At 50.8% G+C, this 21,025-nt stretch overlaps 1 protein-coding gene across 5 annotated transcripts in view; it reads left to right on the top strand.

The window, feature by feature from the left end:
- Window positions 1-21,025, top strand: part of ABR (ABR activator of RhoGEF and GTPase) — a gene marked incomplete at both ends in the record, with an annotated part of 223,971 nt that overhangs the window by 149,366 nt on the left and 53,580 nt on the right. For 4 of the 5 annotated variants that reach the window (XM_080713682.1, XM_080713680.1, XM_080713679.1 and 1 more), the window contains 4 exons: window positions 1,795-1,893; window positions 6,418-6,603; window positions 13,640-13,747; window positions 17,049-17,109. In XM_080713682.1, coding sequence (XP_080569808.1) covers window positions 1,795-1,893; window positions 6,418-6,603; window positions 13,640-13,747; window positions 17,049-17,109 — 454 coding nt within the window. Of the gene's footprint in view, window positions 1-1,794; window positions 1,894-6,417; window positions 6,604-13,639; window positions 13,748-17,048; window positions 17,110-17,539; window positions 17,586-21,025 lie in introns of those variants that run through there. The other variant, XM_080713683.1, reaches the window with a different exon arrangement.

Genomic DNA, 21,025 nt, shown 5'->3' with positions numbered 1-21,025 from the left:
CAAAATAAAGAATAAAAAGTAGGGCTGGGGGTATAACTTGGAGGTAGAATGCCCCTGGGTTCCATCCCCAATATTGGGGCGGGGGGAGGCTGGCTGTATTGCTCAGAGGTAGAATGTCCTGGATTCAATTTCTAGCATCAATCAATCAATCAATCAATCAAATAAAAGATATATGTGCATGGTGATACATACCTGTAATCTCAGTACTTGGGAGGCTGAGACAGGAGGGTCGCAGGTTCATGGCCAGCCTCAGCAACTTAGCAAGGCCCTCTGAAACTTAGACTGTTTTAAAATAAAATTGGGAGCCAGGCGTGGTGGCACACGCTTATAATCCCAGCATTTGGGAGGTGGAAACCAGAGGATTGTGGTTCGCAGATAGCTTCAGCTACTTAGCGAGGTCTTTGCAACTCAGTGACACCCTGTTTCAAAAATTAAAAAAAGACTAAAAAATAGAACTGGGGGTATAGCTCAGTGATAGACTGCCCCTAGGTTCCATCACCATACTGAAAATAAAATAAAATAAAATAGTGGCTGGAGGTATAGCTCTGAGGTAGAATACCCCTTGGTTCTATTCCCAGTACCACAAAAGGATAAAAATTAAAAAAAATAAAGCACTTGTTGGAGCCATGCTAGAGATTATGGCTGAGTACTTACTTATATGTTTGTCTTTTTCTCCTACCTGATTATAAGCCACATGAGGGAGGGATGATTGTCTGCTTATTTCCCATTGTTCCTATAGGGCTTGGCAGGCACTCAGTAATTATTTGTGGAACGAATAGATAAATGAACAAATAATCAAAGTTTGCAGTATTTACATTAAGTTCCTGACAAGCACCAGGTATCAGGTGGCTTTCTCAGAAGACTAGTCCCGCTGCTGTGGGTAGACAGAAGGGAGGGCAGGTGGAGGTTAGCTATGAGAATCCAGGTGGCTGGGCAGGCGTCAGGGCCTCCGCCATCGTGGAGGGGAGGGTGGAACTCAATGGGAGGGAAGACTTGATGTAAGAGATTAGCAAGGAGGCTTTCGAAACGTGGCCAAGGGAAAGGAGAGAGAAGGAAGAGGGGCCAGGAATGACTCTTGAAGATCCTGGGTGTTGACAAGAATTACACATTTTTTTCCACCAAAGAAAAATTTGGGGGTGCTTTCTGTGTTCCAGACACTGTGCTGGTTTGTGGGTGCTCAAGGCTAAGTAGAGCATGAGCTCCACCATAGAGGAGCAGGCGTTCTGAGGGAGGCTGCAGCTCGCTCGGGTCTGTGCCTTACACAATGAGGAAATGCTGGGGAGGTAAGCGTGAGCCCTCTGGGGACAGGAAGATCTCGGCAGAAGTGGCCAAGAAGCTGGGGCTCCACCCCTTCTCTCTACCCAGTTTCCCCCAGTTTCTGTGTCACATCCTCTGGGGGCCCCTGTCTGTCCCCCAGACCTAGGTTGTGACCTTTGTTGTACCTTCCCATGTGATCATCATGCCCTGTCACTGTCAGGACTGAGTTTCTGTCATAAATGCTTTTATTGCCCCTTCCCTATTAAACTGTCCACTAGACTCAAGGACATGCCCTTGACTATCTTGCTTACCAGTAAAAGGTGGCTGGGTTGACGGATAGAAGGATGGATGGATGGATGGATGGATGGATGGATGGATGGATAGATGGATGGATGGATATCAGATAAGGAAATGTGGGGGAAGGGATGGGAGAGAAAGCAACGTGTTAAATTTCCTGTAACAATATTTGGCTTTATTCCCCTTGAAAGTGTTAAAATAATTCTCAGGCGCTTCAGCCTTTGGTTTGCTTCCCTGTAGGTGGAGGCGGGGAAGGGCCTGGAGATGAGGAAGCTGGTTCTGTCAGGCTTCCTGGCCAGCGAAGAGATCTACATAAACCAGCTGGAAGCCTTGTTGCTGGTGAGTACCTGCCCTGGGCCAGCTCACTCCCCTGTTGGCCAGTGTCTTGTTCTAAGACTGCTTTTGGAGTTAGGAAGGGGGACTTGCATGTGTCCTACCAGCAGACTGGTTCTGCTTGCTGCCAGTCATGGGGTGGCTGTGCCTCTCAGCTCAGCTCTGACCCCCATTACCCTGCTCTGAGAAAGACAGGAGAAGCAGCACAGGTATGAAGGGCAAGTGTGCCCCCTGCCCATGGCCGTGGCATTGGCATTTTAAGTCTCTACAGTGCTCTGGCCAGGTGAGCACTGGCCCCTTCGCCTGTCAGTCAAGTTGGGACCTGTCTGTCATCCTTGGCACAAAGCCCTCTCCCTTCTTCCTGGGAAGGGAGACTGTTTAGTACCAAGAAAGGCCCCGTGTCAGAAGGTGGGAGGCGGAAGGTTCTGTGAGGTCTTTGAGAAGCTCTGAAGCGCTGGGCTAACGTGAGTCCTTGGTGTTCTGTCTGAGATGGAGGCATCCTGAGAATCAGATGGGGAGGGGAATATTAAAATGCTTTCCAGAGATAAAGTGCTACACCGATGTATATTAAAATGCTTTCCAGAGATAAAGTGCTACACCGATGTAAGATGTTTTTGCCCTTAAGAAAGTGCTTATTAGATGCTTCTGGATATTATGCAGAGTGACTGTGTCATGTAAAATTCTTTCCTCTGAGTGTTTTTACTCTGAGGCACAGACACTATCAGGAAAAGGGAGAAGGAGAAATGCAAGTGTAGACCCATAATACTCATTCCTGCAAGTGCACATTTATGTCCTTGCTGCGATGTGAGATGTCACTCAGTGTCCCAGAGAACTGGGAATCCTTCAGTCTCAGCCTCCCAAGTACTGGGTTTACAGGTGTATACTACCATGCCTGGCTCACATTCTTTCATTTTTTATTTATTTTGTTTATTTTTTTCACATTATTTCTTACATGAGCTGTAGATTTGAAAACCACTGTTTTAGGAAGATCATAGGTTAAAGGCCAAGTCTAGCAACTTAGCAAGACTCTTGACAACTTAGAACTTATTTCAAAATTAAAAAAAAATGTTTCAAAATTAAAACATAAAAAGGGCCAGGGGTTTAGCTTGGAGAAAAAGAGAGAAAGCAAGCAGGCAAGCAAGCTAGCTGGGCGTGGTGGCGCACGCTTGTAATCCCAGTACTTGGGAGGCTGAGACAGGAGGATCTCAGGTTCGCGGACAGCCTCAGCTACTTAGTGAGGTGTACTTTCTGCAACTTAGTGAGACCCTGTTTCAAAGTAAGAAATAAAAAATAGGACTAGGGGTGTAGCTCAGAGGTAGAACACCTCTTGGTTCAATCCCTTACCACACATACACACACAAAAATTATATGAATGTGGCCTTTACTCTTGAAAAGTAAAAAAAAAAAAAAAATGATATTTTCAGATCACTGTTGACTGTTGAAATGAGTTGTGGAGGGACCACGGCAACACTGTTACCTTCTCTCTCCTTTGGGGTTGAGAAGATGGGGTGATCCTTTTGGACCTAGTCCAAGGCCGGATGCTGAACACACTCAGATATCAGGTGAAGGAAGAGGGCGGCAAGTGCGAGTCAGACATACGTGAAGCACACCTTGTAAACTGTGGGTTTCTGTACTCCAAAAGGGCCCAGTTGTCTGAAAGGAATTGGCTGTGAGCATCTTCTTGCCTGCCCACAAGCTCTCCATCCTCAGCAGGTGAATGAGCCTTCATGTCTCATTTTTTCCCCATCTGCAGACTGGGTACACAAATCCTCCTCTGGGTGGGGTTGATGTGAGGATAATGTGAATTTGTGCACAGAACTCTTAGAATAGAGCCTTAGCATTACAGGAGGCTGTTATTTTCTCCAGTGCTGGCAGAAAAGGCTTCTTTGTTCCTGTCAACATACCTGTTCCCTACAAGAGGGGGAGGCGCCTGTGTCACCTCAGAAACGGCTCAGATTCCAGCCGCCTTTCCCAGCCTCCTCATCTGGGCAGTCATAGCCAATTTAGGGGCCAAAACCGCTCCTCCCTGCCCAACCCTCTAACAGCTTGTTAGACACGACTGGAAGACTAGAGCTTCCCCCCCCCTTACTCGGTCATCCAGGGACCTTGCTTGGCTCCTTCTTGAGTGGAGGCCAGAGGGAGTGAGAGAGGTTGAGGTGAGGCCAGGTTTGTGGCTAGAGGCTCAGGAAGAGGGGGCAGGACTGTCCACATCCACAGACTCAGAGGATAAACCCCAGAGGTAAGGAATCAAGCCCTCTTGCCTCCATGAACCTCCAGCCTTCCCCCGCTCAGCCCCTGGGGAGCTAAGCCCTCTGCTGTACAGGGTGGTCTGGCTCTGAGTAGAAGAAACTGACTGCTCAGCACACGCTGCCCTCCTGCCCCATTCCCAGTGGCTCCACTCCTAACTGCAAGTTTTGCTCCAAGCACTTCCTGGTATGCAAAGGGCCTAGGCGTGTGTACCTAGGGCTCTACAGACACTACAATTGGACGTGATGCCACACAGAGGCCTCTCTTCTGGCCCCTTAGGTGCTGCTCAGGCCAGGTCTGGTAATCTTCTGGAACCCTTCTGGTTCCTGGTGGGCTCCCTAACAAGTGAGTCCTGGAATCCTGGACAGAGGTGGAGCAGGGATAAAGGCAGGAAGAGAACCAAATGCACTGCATCTGTGTCTCCCAGACTCTGGGCAGTGGTTCAGGTTTTGTCTGTTGCCTGTGTCAAGACTGCAGGGTCCAGGGGCTGTTGCCCACAGCACCTCCGTCACTGGGCCATGCTGGCCATCATTGGCCCCAACTGGCCCTCCTCCTTAGCCTCATATCCAGGCAGTGTGCTTTGGAGGTCACAGTCCTGCTGCATCTCAGCTTTCTTATCAGTCAAACAGGTTAATGATGCCTCCTCCCAGTGAGTAGGACCAAGGTGATAGGTTAGCAGATTTGCCTGGCAGCCACCAGGCCATCTGGGACAGAGGTGGAGGAAGTGGGCGGATTTCTTTCTCCTATTTTGAAAGGCCACTTGCCATGGGACAAGCAGACACAGCTGTGTGAAGGCAGAGCATGCCTGGCCCCGTCTTCCTGAGAAGCACTTAGGCTGGGGAAGTAAGAGCCAGGGTTGATATCACCCTCCCGCCCAACCCCGGTTCTCTCTGAGAATTCTCCTGGGATAAAATGGAGACCCAGAATCCCACCCCTACCCTCTGCAGCCAGAGCTGGGAGGTGAGAGTAGGTAACAGGTAACTAGTCCTTTGGCAGAGTAGCAGTACTGAGTAAAAGCTCAGTGAGGGTTACCTGACCCTTTTGTTGGCCCTTCCTGCTCCTGAAGATTGTATATGAGGCTTCACCAGATAAAAATAACTACTACATTTGGGACCAGGGCCAGCCCTTCTCCCTCCCCCACATGAAATCAAGAGTAAAAGCCAAAGTCCTCAGTCTGTGTGAGAACCATCTAATGCACCCCCACACAGGCCCATCCATGTGACTGGCTGCTGGTTAGCGGCCTTTTCTTCCCCTTTTGTAGATGGTGGGAAGTTCGGGAGGAAGCAGGGCCTTGTCATTCTTACACGGGTGACAGATGCGGGCTTGCTTCCCCAGCAGCTGAGAATCCTATCCCCTTTGCCTTCCCGGGACTGCCTCCCTGCCCCATTTCCTGTCTTCCCGCTGTGGTGGGGACAGCATCAAAGCAGGACAAGGATGAGTGGCTCCAGGACTCTGGCAGTTTGGGCCCCTCCAGTGGATCCTGTGTAGAGGAAGTAATTTAGAGAATATGGAGGGTCACACTGAAGAGTCTTCACCCAAGCCCAGTTATCCCTGGTAGTGCTGGGAGATGGTCCTGAGTTATTGTCTGTCATCTCACTTGTCCACTTGTAGGCCCTGGTGCTTCTTGGAGTAGACAAGCAGGGATGACAGATAGGCTTTACTTTCTTGTCAACTTGGGCATTGAAAGAGTCTGAAACCACAGCTGTGCTCAACAGGAAAGGTTATCGTGATCACTTAGCAATGCCTGCCACGGGTGTGGGAAGCAAGAGGATGACAACGTGTGTGCTACTTGTACTAAGTGACGGGACCTGAAATCAGTGAATCTGAGCTGTCATGAGTCCTCAGGATTCTACCCCAAGTCTGAGAATGACGTTCTGTTTCTTGAAACAGATAAGGAGTTGGGTTCCCAGGTGACCCTCCCTTCTATTGAAGTATGTCAAGGAACTATGACTCAGGGCCTGAGGCCACTGTGGAAGAAAGATGTAGATCCTGTTAAATGAACCAGTAAATCCATGCAGGCCAGGCCAGTTGCTGAGCTCAGATGGAGGTGGAGGTGTGTTCTGGCTGCTGGGCCAGGCCTCCTTGCATGTGGCTTGTCGAGGCCTGTGACAGCAGCTCCAAGGTACAAGCCTCATTTCAGGTGCCCTGCCTTTGGTGGCCTTGTCTAGGCAGGATTTGGGCGGTACCAAATCCCAGTCGGTACCACGATCTGCCCCAGACTGCTGACACTCTGGCTTATTTACCTCTCTCCCACCTCCGCTCTTTCTTTCACTTCTCTCCCAGCCCATGAAGCCTCTGAAGGCCACAGCCACCACCTCCCAGCCTGTGCTCACCATCCAGCAGATCGACACCATCTTCTACAAGATCCAGGACATCTATGAGATCCACAAGGAGTTCTATGACAACCTCTGCCCCAAGGTGCAGCAGTGGGACAGCCAGGTCACCATGGGTCACCTCTTCCAGAAGCTGGTAAGCCTCCCACTGAGGGAGCACCCACACACAGGGCCTTGGGGGAGGACTGACTAGCCCCAGCCCACATAGCATAATCAGAGGCCTGGGCCTATGCCTTATGGAGCACTTGGGCTCAGGACCTTGACTCCAGGTCCACCCTGGTAAAGCCCTGGGCATATTTTGTGGGCATTGTGGGAACAGGCTGTGTATGTGTGTGCTTCTGAGAAAGCACCACCTCTCTCTTCAAGGGCTCTTTGAGCCAGCCCTGGAATCAGTGAAGCCTTCCCTGCAGGCTTTCGGTCCTCCGTCTGTCTGCGGCCAGAGAGGCATGTGCCCAGCTGGGGGTCAAGGGCTACTCACCTGAGACTCCAGGGATTCAGACATCTTGGTGCTGCCTCAGTAAAACGTGGCAGTGATGAAGAGGGCGTCAGGTAATGGTCATCTGCTGAGGTCCCTAGAGCAGAAAGCACTGGGAACCCAGCCCCAGCCAGGAGAGGAAGGGGAAGAGTACACACTGGTACTGGGAGATGCTTCCCAGGGCTTTCGCGACACCCTAGCTTTGCCTCTGTGTTCCCTGGAAGACCCCAGAGGCTCCCAGCTGGCTCTCCCCTGGGCTCTCCCACCTTAACTTGGGGCAGCCCAGCTGGTGAGGAGGAGCCTGGAGCCCGTGTGAATGTGAACGATGGGGTGGGGAACAGCACCTCTGCATGTCCTCCCCCGCCCTGAGGCTGGTTGAATGGACAGGGCTCTGTACTTCTCATCCTAGGGCCTCTAGCTGAGCATGCTCCGAAGTTGCCTGCTCCTCCTCCTGTCTCTTTCTCTGGGGTACCTTGGACTCATCCTCAGCCTGCTCCCACCTGCCTCCCCCTCCCTCATCTCCACATCCCATGTCTACTGTGATGCCATCACAGCTACTACTTCTCTCTGCCCCCCCCCCTTTTTGTATTATAGGAGATTGAGCACAAGGGCATTCGACCTCTGGCTACACCCCCAGCTCTATTTTATTTTTGTTTGGAAGCAGGGTCTCACTAGGTTGATGAGAGGTTCACTACTTGCTGAGGCTGGCCTCGAACCTGTGATCCTCTCATCTCAGCTTTCATAATACTGGGATTATAGGCATGCACCATCCACCCGGCCTTCTCCGCCCCTTCTGGTGCCCTTCCTCTAGACCACCATGGCCCTGCCTCCTGACCTGCCCCCCTGCTGCCACCCCTATCTGCTGCTCATGGGAGACTCATCTCAACTCTGACCAGACCTTGCTTCTCCTCAGCTCTGTCCTGCTAGTGGCTCTGTCTTGCCCATTGGCTAAAGTCTAGACTTTAGGAATACCTGCAGTACCCTTTGCAGGCTAGCCTCTGCCCACTCTGGCCTCCAACTGCTACCTCCCCACCGTCTGTGCCCCCGACACAGGGCTATCTGCCCTCAGTCCATACTGCAGGCACTTTCTGACCTCTGTGTATTTGTGGCTCCAGCTGCCTGAAACGACCTTCCCATCCTCTTGGCTTCTCTTGATGGGTTCCCATATTAGAAGTGACTTCCTCAGAGAAGCCTTCCCCAGCCCCTGTGCTTGTCCCTCATGAGCATTTATAACAACTACCCCTCACCCTAAAACCATTAGCTCCAGGAGGACTATATTTTCTTCTCCGTAGACCCCAGAACCAGCCCAGCAGTCAATACACGAGTGAATGGATGAATGAATGTACCCTGGTCTTGACCGTTGGGTCTGGGGAGGACTGGACTTCAAGGAGACACCTGTGTCCTGAGAGCTCTGCATTTTAAGACCAGCAGTGTTGCGGAGACAAGCAGAGTGTCTAGAGCCAGGTTACAGCCGGATTTTGGTCCCAGCTCTGCCACAGATGGTGCTGTGACTGGGCAGCTTACCCCAACTCTCTGACTCAACTTCCTCCCCTGTAAAATAAGAGTAATAATAGTATTTACCTCATTGGATTGTTGCAAGAGTAAGTTGATACCCGTTAGGTGCTCAGAAGGTTATAAATTAGTAAACGCTCAGTGGTTAGCCATCCTCATCACTGCTGTTATTTGTTTCTGTGGTTTTGGTGCTGGGATTGAACCCAGGAGCATTCTGTTTCTCAGCTACACCCCAGTTGTATTTTATTTTTCATTTTGAAACAGGGTCTCACTAAGTTGCTGTCTCAATAAATTGCTGAGGCTGACCTCAAACTCATGATTCTCCTATTTTGGCCTCCCAAGTACTGGCATTATGGGGGCCTGTGCTACTGCACCCAGCATGCTGTTGTTATTGTTACTGTTATTAGGAACATGTATCCAGAAGGCATCATTTCAAGGAAATGCCAAGCTTCTGGTGAATCCACATGTTTCTCCTGGTATACTGATGGTGAGCACCCAGGCGCCCCTCCCTGGTCCCAGGAGCCTAAGCTGATTGGCTTGGGGCAGCCTTTCCTCGGACGGGAGCAGACCGGGGTGGGAAACTCTTCTCATTATCTTCATCACTTGGGCCCTGCTGTCACCAGGGCCCCCTGTGCTGGTGTCAGCTCCATAGGCCTAGTTATGAACTAATGTCAGAAGCCTGGGGCTGCAGGCTTGTCAGGGCATAGGTGGAGCCAGGGCAGGCTGGGCATCTGGAGGCAGTTTATTTTCAGCTGGTCTCTGGGTATTTGATTATTCATTATGAAGAGAAAGGAATTAGCATCTCTGCTGTTTGTTTTGTGAGATCACTCCAGTGCCAAGCTGCTGTTTCCAAGCAACCTCCACTTTCCAGTTAATGACCCTGGGTAGGCCAGGCCTTGGGGCCTCCAGCTTAGGGTGACTGTGGAGACGGCAGTGCCCAGGATGGCTGGCCTCTGCACACATGCCTGTGCATGAGTGGTTCCTGCTCCTGGCTCAGGAGAGAGTGGCATGCTAACCCAGGCTTTATCCTTCTCATGGTAACAGGGGCACGGAGAGCCTTTTCCCAGAAGAAGGTTCAGTGCTTTGTGTTCTGGCTTAGGAAGCAATTCTGTAGCACATCTCCTGTAGCTTGGGGACACTGATGGCCAGGACTTCCCTGGAAAAGGACAGAGTCCATCTCTCTGCCCCTTCCTCAGGAGCTTTCTGTTTGAGAAGCCCAGCACCCGGAGAGCCGAGACCTGCACTGTGCTGGCCTTGCCTTCTCCCCAAGCATCTCCATTTTTACTCTCTGCTCTCACTTTCCTGTCCCCAGTCCCACGAGCTTACATGCAAGGCTCTTTGCCCTGGAAAGCTCTAGACCTGGCTGGTACTGCATGGAGCAGAGTGGTCTAGACTGGGACTGTGGGACAGCCCACTTTCCCCAGCACCTTGGTGGGAATCAGAAGCCCAGGAGGAAGCACAGCAGCAGCTGCACCCCCTTGCTGCCTCACTGCAAAAAGCAGAAAGAATAACAGCAGGCAGCTGCATGTGCACCTCCCAGAATGAACAGATATTAAGCCTGGAAGATAAAGACCATAAAGTGTGTGTGTGTATGTTGCTGAAGAGTAGTCCCAGGCCTCACACCTGCTGGATATATGCTTTACCACTGAGTTACACCCTTGCCCTAACAAAACTGGCTTGCCTGCCTACCTGCCTCTCTCCATTCCTCCCTCCCTTCTTCCCTCCCTCCCTTTCTTTCTTCTTTACTTTCTTTCTTCCTTCCTACACTAGGGATTGAGCCTAGAGGCATTCTACCTCTAAGCTATACCCCCCCCAGCCTGATTTTTTTTTTTTTTTTTTTTTTTTTTTTTTTGCGGGTCTGCAGATGGAACCCAGGGGCATTTGACCTCCAAACTACACCCCCTACCCTATTTTTTATTTTTTATTTTGAAACAGGGTCTCACTAAGTTGTGGAGGGTCTCACTAAGTAGCTGGGGCTGTCTGTGAACCATGATCCTCTGGTCTCAGCTTCCTGAATGCTGGGATTACAAGCGTTTGCCACTACGCCCGGCTCTTTTTTGGTATTTTGTTGTTTTTTGAAACCAAGTCTCACTAGGTTACTAAAAGTCTAAGTTACAGAAGCTGGTGCTTTCTTGCTTGCTTGCTTGCTTGCTTGCTTTTTTTTTTTTTTTTTGCAGTACTGGGGATGGAACCCAGGGGCATTCTACCTCCGAACTACACCCTCAGCCCTAGTTTTTATTCTTTATTTTGAAACAGGGTCTCCCTGATTTGCAAAGGGCCTCATTAAGTAGTTGAGGCTGCCCATGAACTGCGATCTTCCTGTCTCAGCCTCCCGAATGCTGGGATTACAAGTGTGCATCACCATGCCAGCTTTGCATGTTCTTTAAAAATGTGTAAATGTTTATATGTATATTACACTTTGTAATTCAGTCAACATTTCATTTGAAACATGTTTGTGCTTTCCACATAAATCTAGTTCATTTTTTTTGTGTGTGTATGGTACTGAAGATTGAACACAGGGCATTCTACCTCTGAGTTATACCCCCAGCCCTATTTTTATTCTTTATTTTGAAACTTAGTGCCTGACTAAGTACCTAAGACTGGCCACGAACCTGTGATCCTCCTGTCAGCCTCCCAAGTATTTGGAATTACAAGCATGCACCACTATGCCTGGCCAAGTTCATTCATCTAAACTGCTGTTTATGTCTGGGTTCCTATATTTATGAGCATTTATTTCCAGCTCTTCCACTATAAGATAGAGGAAGAAGCAGTGAGTATCCTTGTTTACATCTCCTTGAGCACATGTATGCTTTCTAAGAGCAATGCCATACAATAGAAATAAGTTGTGGGCCACATACATAATTTAAAATGTTTTAGTAGCCAGGTGTGGTGGCTCACGCTTGTAATCCCAGCATTCAGGAGGCTGAGACCAGAGGATCGCAGTTTGCAGACAGCCTCAACTACTTAGTGAGGCCCTTTGCAACTTAGTGAGACCCTGTTTCAAATAAAGAATAAAAAATCGAGCAGGGGGTGTACTTCAGAGGTCGAATGACCCTGGGTTCCATCCCCAGACCCACAAAAATAAATAAATAAATAAATAAATAAATAAATAAATACAAAAAAGGTAAAATTAATTTTAAGAATACATTTAAGCTGATGGAAAGAACTGGAGAACATTATGTTAAGTGAGATCAGCCAGGCACAGAAAGAGAAGGGATATATGTTTTCTCTAATATGCCCAAACTAGGAGGGAGTATTAGGAATACCAGAGGGACTCCAGATAATGGAGGGGAAACCTCAGCAAAGCTAGAATGGAAGGATAGGAGAGGAAGAAGGCTGAGGTTGATTAATGGAGGAGCTACATCTGAATATGTGTAAAAGTATGTATATAGCATGGTTAACCTGGACACTCATTGTTGGGGGGGGGAGCGGGAATGGGAGAGGGCACCAAGCACAGCCTGAATGTATGCCATTTTCAATATGTTCCACATGAAAATAAAAATAAATTAAAAATAATTAAAAATTTAAAAAATATATTTAAGCTGGGGGTGGTGGCACACACTTGTAACCCCAGCATTTGGGAGGCTGAGACAGGAGGATTGAGGTTCGCGGATAGCCTCAGCTACTTAGTGAGGCTCTCTGCAACATAGTGAGACTCTGTTTCAAAATAAAGAATAAAAAATAGGGATGGGAGTGTAGCTCAGAGGTAGAATTCAATCTCCAGTATCACCCCCCCAAAAAAAAATATATGTATATATATATGTATATTTTTTGTTTACCCTAACAATTCCAAATACTGTCTTTCAACATCTAATTCATATTTCAATTTTTTTGTGTGGGTCTGGGGATGGAACCCAGGGGCATTCTACCTCCGAACTACACATCCTGCCCTGTTTTTTATTCTCTGTTTTGAAACAGGGTCTCACTAAATTGTGGAGGGCCTCACTAAGTAGCTGAGGCTGTCATCAAACCATGATCCTCCAGTCTCAGCCTCCCGAACACTGGGATTACAGGCGTGCGCCACCACGCCCGGCGGCTCATATTTCAAAATTAACAAGATTGCTGGACATGGTTCCACATTCTTCTAATCCCAGCAACTTGGGACACAGGCAGAGAGTTGGTAAGTTCCAGATCAGCCTGGGCAATTTAGCAAGCTAGGTGTGGTGGCTCATGCCTCTAATTCCAGTACTTGGAAGGCTAGCACAGGAGGATCGCAGGTTTGAGGCCAGCTTCAGGAACTTACTGAGATAAGATTCTCAGCAAGTTAGCAAGCCCTGTTTCAAAATTAAAAAATGAAAAAGACTGGGGTGTAGCTCAGAGGTGGAATTATCCTGAGTTTAATCTCCAGTACAAAAAAAAAAAAAAAAAGACTGCTAAAAATAAAAAATAAAAGGGATTGGGAATGTTACTTAGTGGTAGAGCACTCCTGCTTTCAGTCACCAGTGTCTCAAACAAAAAACAACCACAAGGTACTTTACATCCTCTTTTACATACTGGATTTTTGGAATACAGTGTGGATTTTACACAGATGCACATCTCATTTTGTATTGCCCACATTGCAGGTGTTTCGTCACCACATGTAGCTCATAATCCCTGTATTGGACAGCATAGTGCTATGGTTTCTATTAGAAATGGGTTTACTAGATATGGGTGTGGTGGTGAATACTTGTAATCTCAGTACTTGGGAGACTGAGACAGGAGGATCTCAGGTTTGAGGTCAAACTCAGTAGTGAGGCCTTCTGCAACTTCGTGAGAGAGACCTTGTTTCCACATAAAGAATAGAATAGAATAGGACTAGGGGTGTAGCCCAGAGGCAGAATGCTCCTGGGTTCCATTCCCAGTACCACAAAAAATAAAAAAATAAAAAATAAATTAAAAAAGAGAGTCAAATGATGAGTTGAATTTCTAGGATGCCAACAAAGGCCCGGCCCTGCCTTCCCCCCACCCTTACCTCCTTGTTAACCTTATTGGCTGAGCAGTTTCCGTGGAAACTGTCAAGTTCAAAGGGATACTGTAATGTGTTCATCCTTGTCTCTGGTGGCCAGCAAGCCAGTTGGTGCTGAGTCAGAGGTTCTGGGTGCTTGGGAACTACAGAAGCTCCAGTTAAGCTTTCATCCACTCACTAGTCCTCTCGCCACCCCATTCCCACCCTCCTCTCTCTCCATTCTTTGTCTCCTCCCTGCAGGCCAGCCAGCTTGGCGTGTACAAAGCGTTTGTGGATAACTATAAAGTCGCTCTGGAGACAGCTGAGAAGTGCAGCCAGTCCAACAACCAGTTCCAGAAGATCTCTGAGGTAGGCCGCAGCTCCCCACACAGCCAGCTGGGAGCCTTTGCCGTTTTCCTCCCTTGCTTGCCAGTCAGAGAGGCTCTTCCCCTCGTGGGTAATACTTAACCTGACATTTGCTTTCTTGCCCCTCTTTGATGTATCAATGGATTTGATTTTTATTTTATTTTAATTTTTTTTTTTTTTTTTTTTTTTTGCCCCTGGTATGGAACCCAGGGGCATTCTACCTCCGAACTTCACCCCCAGCCCTATTTTTTATTTTGAAACAGGGTCTCACTGAGTTGCAAAGGGCCTCACTAAGTAACTGAGGCTGTCCGTGAACCACGATCCTCCTATCTCAGCCTCCCAAATGCTGGAATTACAAGTGTGCACCACCACGCCTGGCTTTGGGTTTGATTTTTTTTTTTTTTTTAATTCCATTTCGGGTTAGAGAGAGAAACAAAGGAGGAGGCAGGACAAACTGAAAGGGCGGGGGCGGGGGGGGGGCAGTGTTCTCCCCAGCTGTGGTGACCTTGAGCTCGGCCCTTCCCTTCCCCTGACCTTTGTTCCCTCCTGCAGAATGAGCTGTTTGGACTTGTTCAGCTCCTTCAGGCTTGCTAGATAAGCATTACTGGCATCCTGTTCAAAATACTTGCCTGATTTATGTTCAGAGTGGCCCCGCCTGGGCTGCCCAGGCCTCCAGGGTCCACATGTCCATGATCTCCAGGCACCTTCCCTCGAGTTTCTAATTCAGAAGTCTTGGGGTGAGGCCCAAAAGTCTGTATTCTACAAGCTCCTGTGAGAAAGTCTGGACTAGGTAATCTTTTAAGATCCTTGTGCCAAGTCTAAAACTCTGCAATCTCACAAATAGAGAGATAGCAAGGGCCACTTAAGAATCCCTAGACTCTGTGGCTAGGGACCTGCCTGTCTCTGCTACTAGCTAACCCTTCTCCTCATGCTCCTTTGCACAGCAGAGCTGGGATTTCACACATCTATCCAGGAAGTAACCAGGAGAGGTGGTGCTCTCCAATGGTCCAGGAACTTGGCTCAGCTCATTTTTTAACCAAAAAGACCCCAGTGACACCCCTAAACCACTGGCCTTTAGGAGAACACGCTACTCCGAGCTTAGAGCACAAGAACCTCTGCATCTGGGGAGGGAGGGGCATACTTTTTTTTTATGGTGGTACTGGGGGTGGAACCCAGAGGCTTTCTACCTCTGGCTATACTCCCAGACCTTTTTTATATTTTATTTGGAAACAGGGTCTCACCGAGTTGCTGAGAGCCTCACTAAGTAGCTGAGGTTGGCTTCGAACCTATGTGATCCTCCTGTCTCAGCCTCCCAAGCGCTGGGATTACAAGCGTGCGCCACCACGCCCGGCTCTTGTCTCAGCGTTGATGCCAGAAAAGTTGTTGAAACACAGGATAGCTTTCCTGAAACTACTGGGTTACAGATTATGGCCACGTGTGGAATCTACAGAGGAGTTGGACAGATAGAGATAAAAATGTCAGCTTGGTTATTAGAATAGGCCGATTGGAAAGTGTGGGTTTGGATCTGCAGCCACATGGGGCTTGCTAGCATTTTACTTTTGGAAGTAAATGTATCTTTTGAGTCCCCAGCAGGAATGGGAAGCCACAGATTCTTCCCCATAATGGGGGAGAGCCTGTCTCTGTAACTCAGGGCATAGAGAAAGGAAGCCTGAGCCCGGTTCCTTCTCCAAAAACCCATGGCTCAGATGAGTCACCCTCTATCTGAGTGGGGAAGTCCCCCTGCATGGAGTCATGAGGCTGGAGAAGTGGCATTTCTCCTCGCTGCTCACAGCCTCCCTGGGAATAAGCTGCATTTGTCTGATGTGTGCTCACAGTGACCCCGCCAGGGCTGCCCAGGCCCCCAGGGTCAACATTGTCCAGAGAGTACGGTTTTCCCTCTTATCCTGGGCTGCTGGACCATTCTCTGTGTATCTGCATCTGCACCCATGCGTAAGCCCCTCTCAAAGTCTCTTCGTCCAAGAGGGCAGAGCAAGGCCCATGGCCCTTTGCCAGGCGGCTGCTCATCCTGACTCACTGGATGACGCTGTCACTTCCTGCTGGCTCTGCCACTTAATCACTGCAATTAGGCCCTTCTCTGCAGCAGGAGTGATTTCATACCTCGAGGTTGCACTGGAGGGGGGCGTGGAACAAAATTCCCTAAAGCTGGGAATCCAGGCACCAGCAAGTGATGCAGCCTGAGAAACAGAGTTACACACACACACACACACACACACACACACACACACACACACCTCTCAGTGTATACACACACACCTCTCAGTACACACACACACACACACCTCTCAGTACACACACACACACACACACACACACACACACACACACACACACACCCTACCTCAGTCCTGGGGGTTTTCTCTGTCTAGAAACAGTTGGAGTAGAACATGAGCTCCTGCAGTCTGGGCCTTGCCTTCCCTCAGGCAGAACAGGCAGCATTACCTTGGTACCTGACCTTGGTCTCACCTCACCCGTCTTCTGGGGATACTATCCCCCAGGCTCTGTGCCTGCCAAGTGGAGGTTGCGGTTCAGCTCCAATTGCAGGCCACACTATCCTGTTAGCAAGGGCTGGGGCGCCTCTTCCTCTAAAACAGAGAAGGGGTTTGGACCCTATAGGTTGTCTGTGGAGTCTGCCTCAGCACTAATTCCAGGGTCACTTGCTGGGACTCCAGGAGAGGTGGTGGCTCTTCCTCTCTTTCAGTCCCCTCTCTGCTGCTCAGGACAGGCACGGGTGGTGGGGGGGTGCCAGGTAGGCTGGGGGCTGGGTGAGCTTCCCTGTGGGGAGAGGGCGGAGCCCGTGGAGCTCAGAGTCTCTGGCCCAGGCCCGCCCCCTCCCTACCTTCCCTGTGCAGGTGTGCAGATCAGGGATCAGTTGGTACACCTGGTGCCTACCCACTCCACTCTGCCTTCCTGGGCCCATGCCTACATCCTGAGTAGTGGCCCTCAGGGGTGTGGTGGGGTCCTGCTTCTGCCAAGCTCAGTCTCAGGTTGCAGGGGCTTCAGGGGACAGGCCTGGGACTTCCCATTATCTCAGCACGTCTTAGCATCTAGTCCTGACTCTGCTACCCAGAGTGCCCCTCCCTGCCTGTACCCTGGCCTCTGTATTTAGGAGGCTTAGGGAAGCCCAGGTGGCGAGGCAGGAGCGGCCATGCCTGTGGGCCTCCTTTGTCTCTGAGTTTGCTCCCCTGGGTTTCAGAGCCCTCTTCCTGCTCTGCTCACGGTGGGGAGGGGGAGCAGGAGGACAGCCCAGGTAGTGACTCGACTTCTTGACTTCTCCTTCTGGCAGGAACTCAAAGTAAAAGGGCCCAAGGACTCCAAGGACAGCCACACATCAGTCACCATGGAAGGTACTTTGGGGATGGGGCTAGTCGCTTTCCTTTGTCTGGCTTTGTGAAGTGCAGATTTGTGTGAATGTGATTCCCTCCCGCTTGCGTGTGTGCGTGTGTGTGCGCGCACACACGTGCGCCCATGCACTTGCACACATGAGGACTCCAGCCTCTCCCCAGGCAGCTGGCCAGCTACAAACGTGCTCCTCCTTAGGATGCCAGCAGGCGCTTGGTCCCTCCTCCCTTGCTCCCTCCTCCTGCCTCTCCACGCGCCTCCTGCCCTCCCCCCTTGCTTGCTGGAGCACTCGGAAGGAAGGGCTGCTTGATTCTGGAGGCTGCGCGCGCGGCAGCAGCCAGCAAGGTGGCTGAGTGGCTGGGCTGCCGAGGGGACCCAGGAGCCGGGAGCCCGGAGCGATGGCTGCAAGCCCCTGCTGCAGGGACAGAGGCTGCCATGGAAATTCTCCTCATCATTCGCTTCTGCTGTAACTGCACCTATGGTAACCCTGGCGCCTCTCCATGGGAGCTGGTGTGTCTTAAGCCACCTGGGGACTGACTGGAGCCGGCTGAATGTGGCCAGCAGGCTTTGGGGGCAGCAGGGCAGGGAGGCTGGGCAGGTAGCTAGACCCGTGTGCACACCCTTGCAGCTACCAGCTAGACTGGAGATGAAGTGTGGGGTCTGTACGGGGAGGGTGGCATTGAAATGGAAGGACCAGGCTGGAAGGGGCCAGGTCTTCCCCAGGATCTGTGGGGACTGGTGGCTTAACATGGTGCGCTGGCGTGAGAGGCTTTGAGCAACTTCCTAGAGAGGCTACGAAAGGAAAGTGACAGGCTATACCTGCAGGCAGGATAACCCTGGGGCCAGGAGAGGGTCAGCAGGGGCCAGGCAGAGGTGGGCAGAGGGTCTGGACCACAGCATCTCGAACTAAGAGGGTGCCAGCCCGGGCTGGAGGGAGAAGTTGGGAGTTTCTTTGTTTCTGGAGGGAGGAGAGCGGTTGAGCCGCGAGGGTATTGTGTGCTCAGTGCACATGCTGCCGCCTCCCAGAACCTTGCTGGGAGAGCAGGGAGCAAAGGGGCTGCTCTCAGATTTGTTTCAAGCCTCCGGAGACCTCAAGCTGAGGTTTCCACGCTCCGCAGGGAAGGTCAGCTTTGGGGGAGGGGTGTGGCAGCTGCTGCTGTGTGAAGGTCACACGCCCACCCTTTAATGGGAGGGACGCTGAGCATCCTCTGTGCTGCTTCCTCAGCTGGGGGGTAGGGTCCCAGGCTGTTAGCCCAGTTGTTGCTCCTAAGAGGCCAGGCAGGCCTTGGCAGCAAGGCGTCCAGAGGCCGGTGGGCCCTGCCCTCCGCGGCAGGAAGTGCCTTAGGAGCAATCTAAGAAGCCTTTGGCAGGTGTGAGGGGCAAGTATTGCCCCAGGCCAGCTGCTCTGGGCCCCTGTGTGTCGGAGCAGCAGGTGGCTGGTTTTAGGACATTCTTCTTCCCTCCCACCAGGCAGATTTTTGTCTGCACCCCTCGAAATCATTTTGTTTTTCCTCTATCTCCGTGGTAACCTGGGGCTTCTTGTTAAAGGCTGAACTAAGGGGGGTGGGCTGTCAGTTTGCTGGAGAGAGAGATGATGGGTAAGGGTCCTTCCCAGAGGCCTCTGCACAGGACCACTGGCCCCTCACCTTCCTGGGCTGTCCTCTGCAGAAAACCACTTATGAAGGAAGCCCCCTGGGAAACAGCCTCTGTAGCCACAGCAGGATAGCCGAGAGCACTCTAGGTGCAGGTCAGAGGCCACCCCGTTGCCCCCTGCCCCTCGCCTGAGTCCTCCAGGCCAGGGTCCAGAGGAGAGCTGGATTTGAAGTGTCCTGCTCACTCGAGAGCAGAGGGACATGCCCCTTTTGGTCTGGCCTAAAAGTTGTTCAGTCTCAGCTCTATTTCCTTAAAAAGAAAGGAGTCCTCTTTGCTCCCTCTTCCCTCCCCAAAAGAAGCTTAGTCTTCATGAGACAGGTTCAGTACCTGGAGTTCAGGGTTTCTCTGGTCTCTACTATGTCATCTTTGAAGTCAGCTTCAAAGTACAGAATGCAGAATGAAAGCGCTGGTTCTTCAGGAGGGGTTCGCCCCAGGACCTAGAGGCCAGCCCTGGCAAATCTTTACAGGGACCCTCATGTGGTTCTCTGAGCTCTTAAAAGGGCTGCCCTCTCCTGAGGAAGAAGGTGGCTCATCGTGAGGAGCATGGGCAAACAGAAATTCAAAACCCAGGTGCCACGCAGAGTTTTGTGACTGTGAGCAAGTTACATAACATCCCTATGCCTTGGTTTCCTCACCTGTAAAGTGGGGCTAGTAGAAATCTCTTCCTCTTTTAATCACAGGAAATAGTGCACGTAAAGCAGGTAACTCAGTGCCATTGGGCACCAAGTACCCAGCGAGCTGGAGAGCCCGGCTTGCTGGTCTGACCTGGATGTGGCAAGTGTCATTCACAAAGGTCCTAGTCAGGGAAGGCTTCCTGGAGGAGGGGGAGAAACACACTGCAACTTGTTGGGTGGTGGGTGGGTGTGGGAGTAGTGGGCTGCAGGAGCCAGGGAGCAGAAAGGGGCAGGAGCTCTGGGACAAGGGCAAGCGCCTCCTCTCACTCTCGGGGGAGCAAGCATGCAGGGGCCATGGGAAGCACAGTGCTGGACTTGCCTTCCTCTCCTGGTCCCCTTATACCTCCCAGTGACCCTGGGCCTCTCCCGACTTCCTCCCAGCCGCCCTCCTCCCACACATCATAGGCTAAGGCTGCAGGACACATTCTACGACCCCTGCCAGGTGGACTCTCAAGGTGACTACAGGCATATTAATAACCCTACTGAAACCCAACCCGCCATTTGTGCAGACCTCTGGGCTTAGTCAGAAGCCCCCCGCCTGCCCGGGACCTGGGAAAGGCCTGGAGTTGCTGACGGTGTGGTGTCAGCTTCCCTGAGACTAGAGCTCACAGCCCACCCTGTCAGGTGTCTGCTGAACTTGGGCTTCCATGTGGGTCTCTGGGGTTCTTCTGGGGTGAGATTCCCCCTGAAGATGGGCTGAGCTACAGGTCCCTGGGGAGCCGTAAGCAGCCTCAGAAGTAGGCTTTTCACTGAGCTATTAACTGACCACCCCAGGATACTCTAAGCCTGGTCCTGCCCATTCTAGCTCCAGCAGCCCATGGAAAGAGTCTCTAGAAATTGCTAGATAAGAAAAGGCTACAACTAAGTTGTAAAACATGTTTGCATAAAGCAATGGCTTTCTTTTTCTTTTTTGCAGTACTGGGGATGGAACCCAAGGGTATTCTACCTCCAAGCGACACCCCCAGCACTATTTTTTATTCTTTATTTTGAAACAGAGTCTCTCCAGTTGCAAATAGCTGAGGCTGGTTTCGAACCTACACGATCTTCCTGTCTCAGCCTCCCAAATGCCGGGATTACAAGTGTGCGCCACCATGCCCAGCTAATCAATGGTTTTCAACCATTACTATGCATCAGAATCAGCAAAGGAGCTTTTAGAAAATGCTGGTATCCTGTTTCATGCTGCAGAAATTGGGTTTAGTTCATGGGGGGTGTCACCTGTTTCTTTTAAGAGTTCCCCCAGTGATTCTAGTGGGCTGCTAAGCAAAAACTACAGGTGAAACTCTTGACAAGCTACTGAGACCGCACCTTCTTCACAGCCAGCAGATCATTCCCTCAAGTGTCTCTTAAGAGATTCATAGGCATTTACATCTAGGGTTTGGGGGGACTCTTTGGTTTGGGGACTGGCTAGGGCATGCGTGCTGACTTGGAGACCTGTTACAACCTGGTCCGTTGGGATACCCGGTTAGGTTTCTCTTTCCCAGACCTGCACCCCATGGTGGGAGGCCAGAGGTCATACCCACAGGCTGGGGCACCCAGGTGCAGGAGCCTCACTAAGCTACCACATTGGGAACCGGGGCGCAGCTGCTTGCTGGAA

This window comes from Muscardinus avellanarius (assembly GCF_963383645.1).
Source record: "Muscardinus avellanarius genome assembly, chromosome: 16".
NCBI lineage: Eukaryota > Metazoa > Chordata > Mammalia > Rodentia > Gliridae > Muscardinus > Muscardinus avellanarius.
This window is presented reverse-complemented; position numbering and strand designations above follow the sequence as displayed.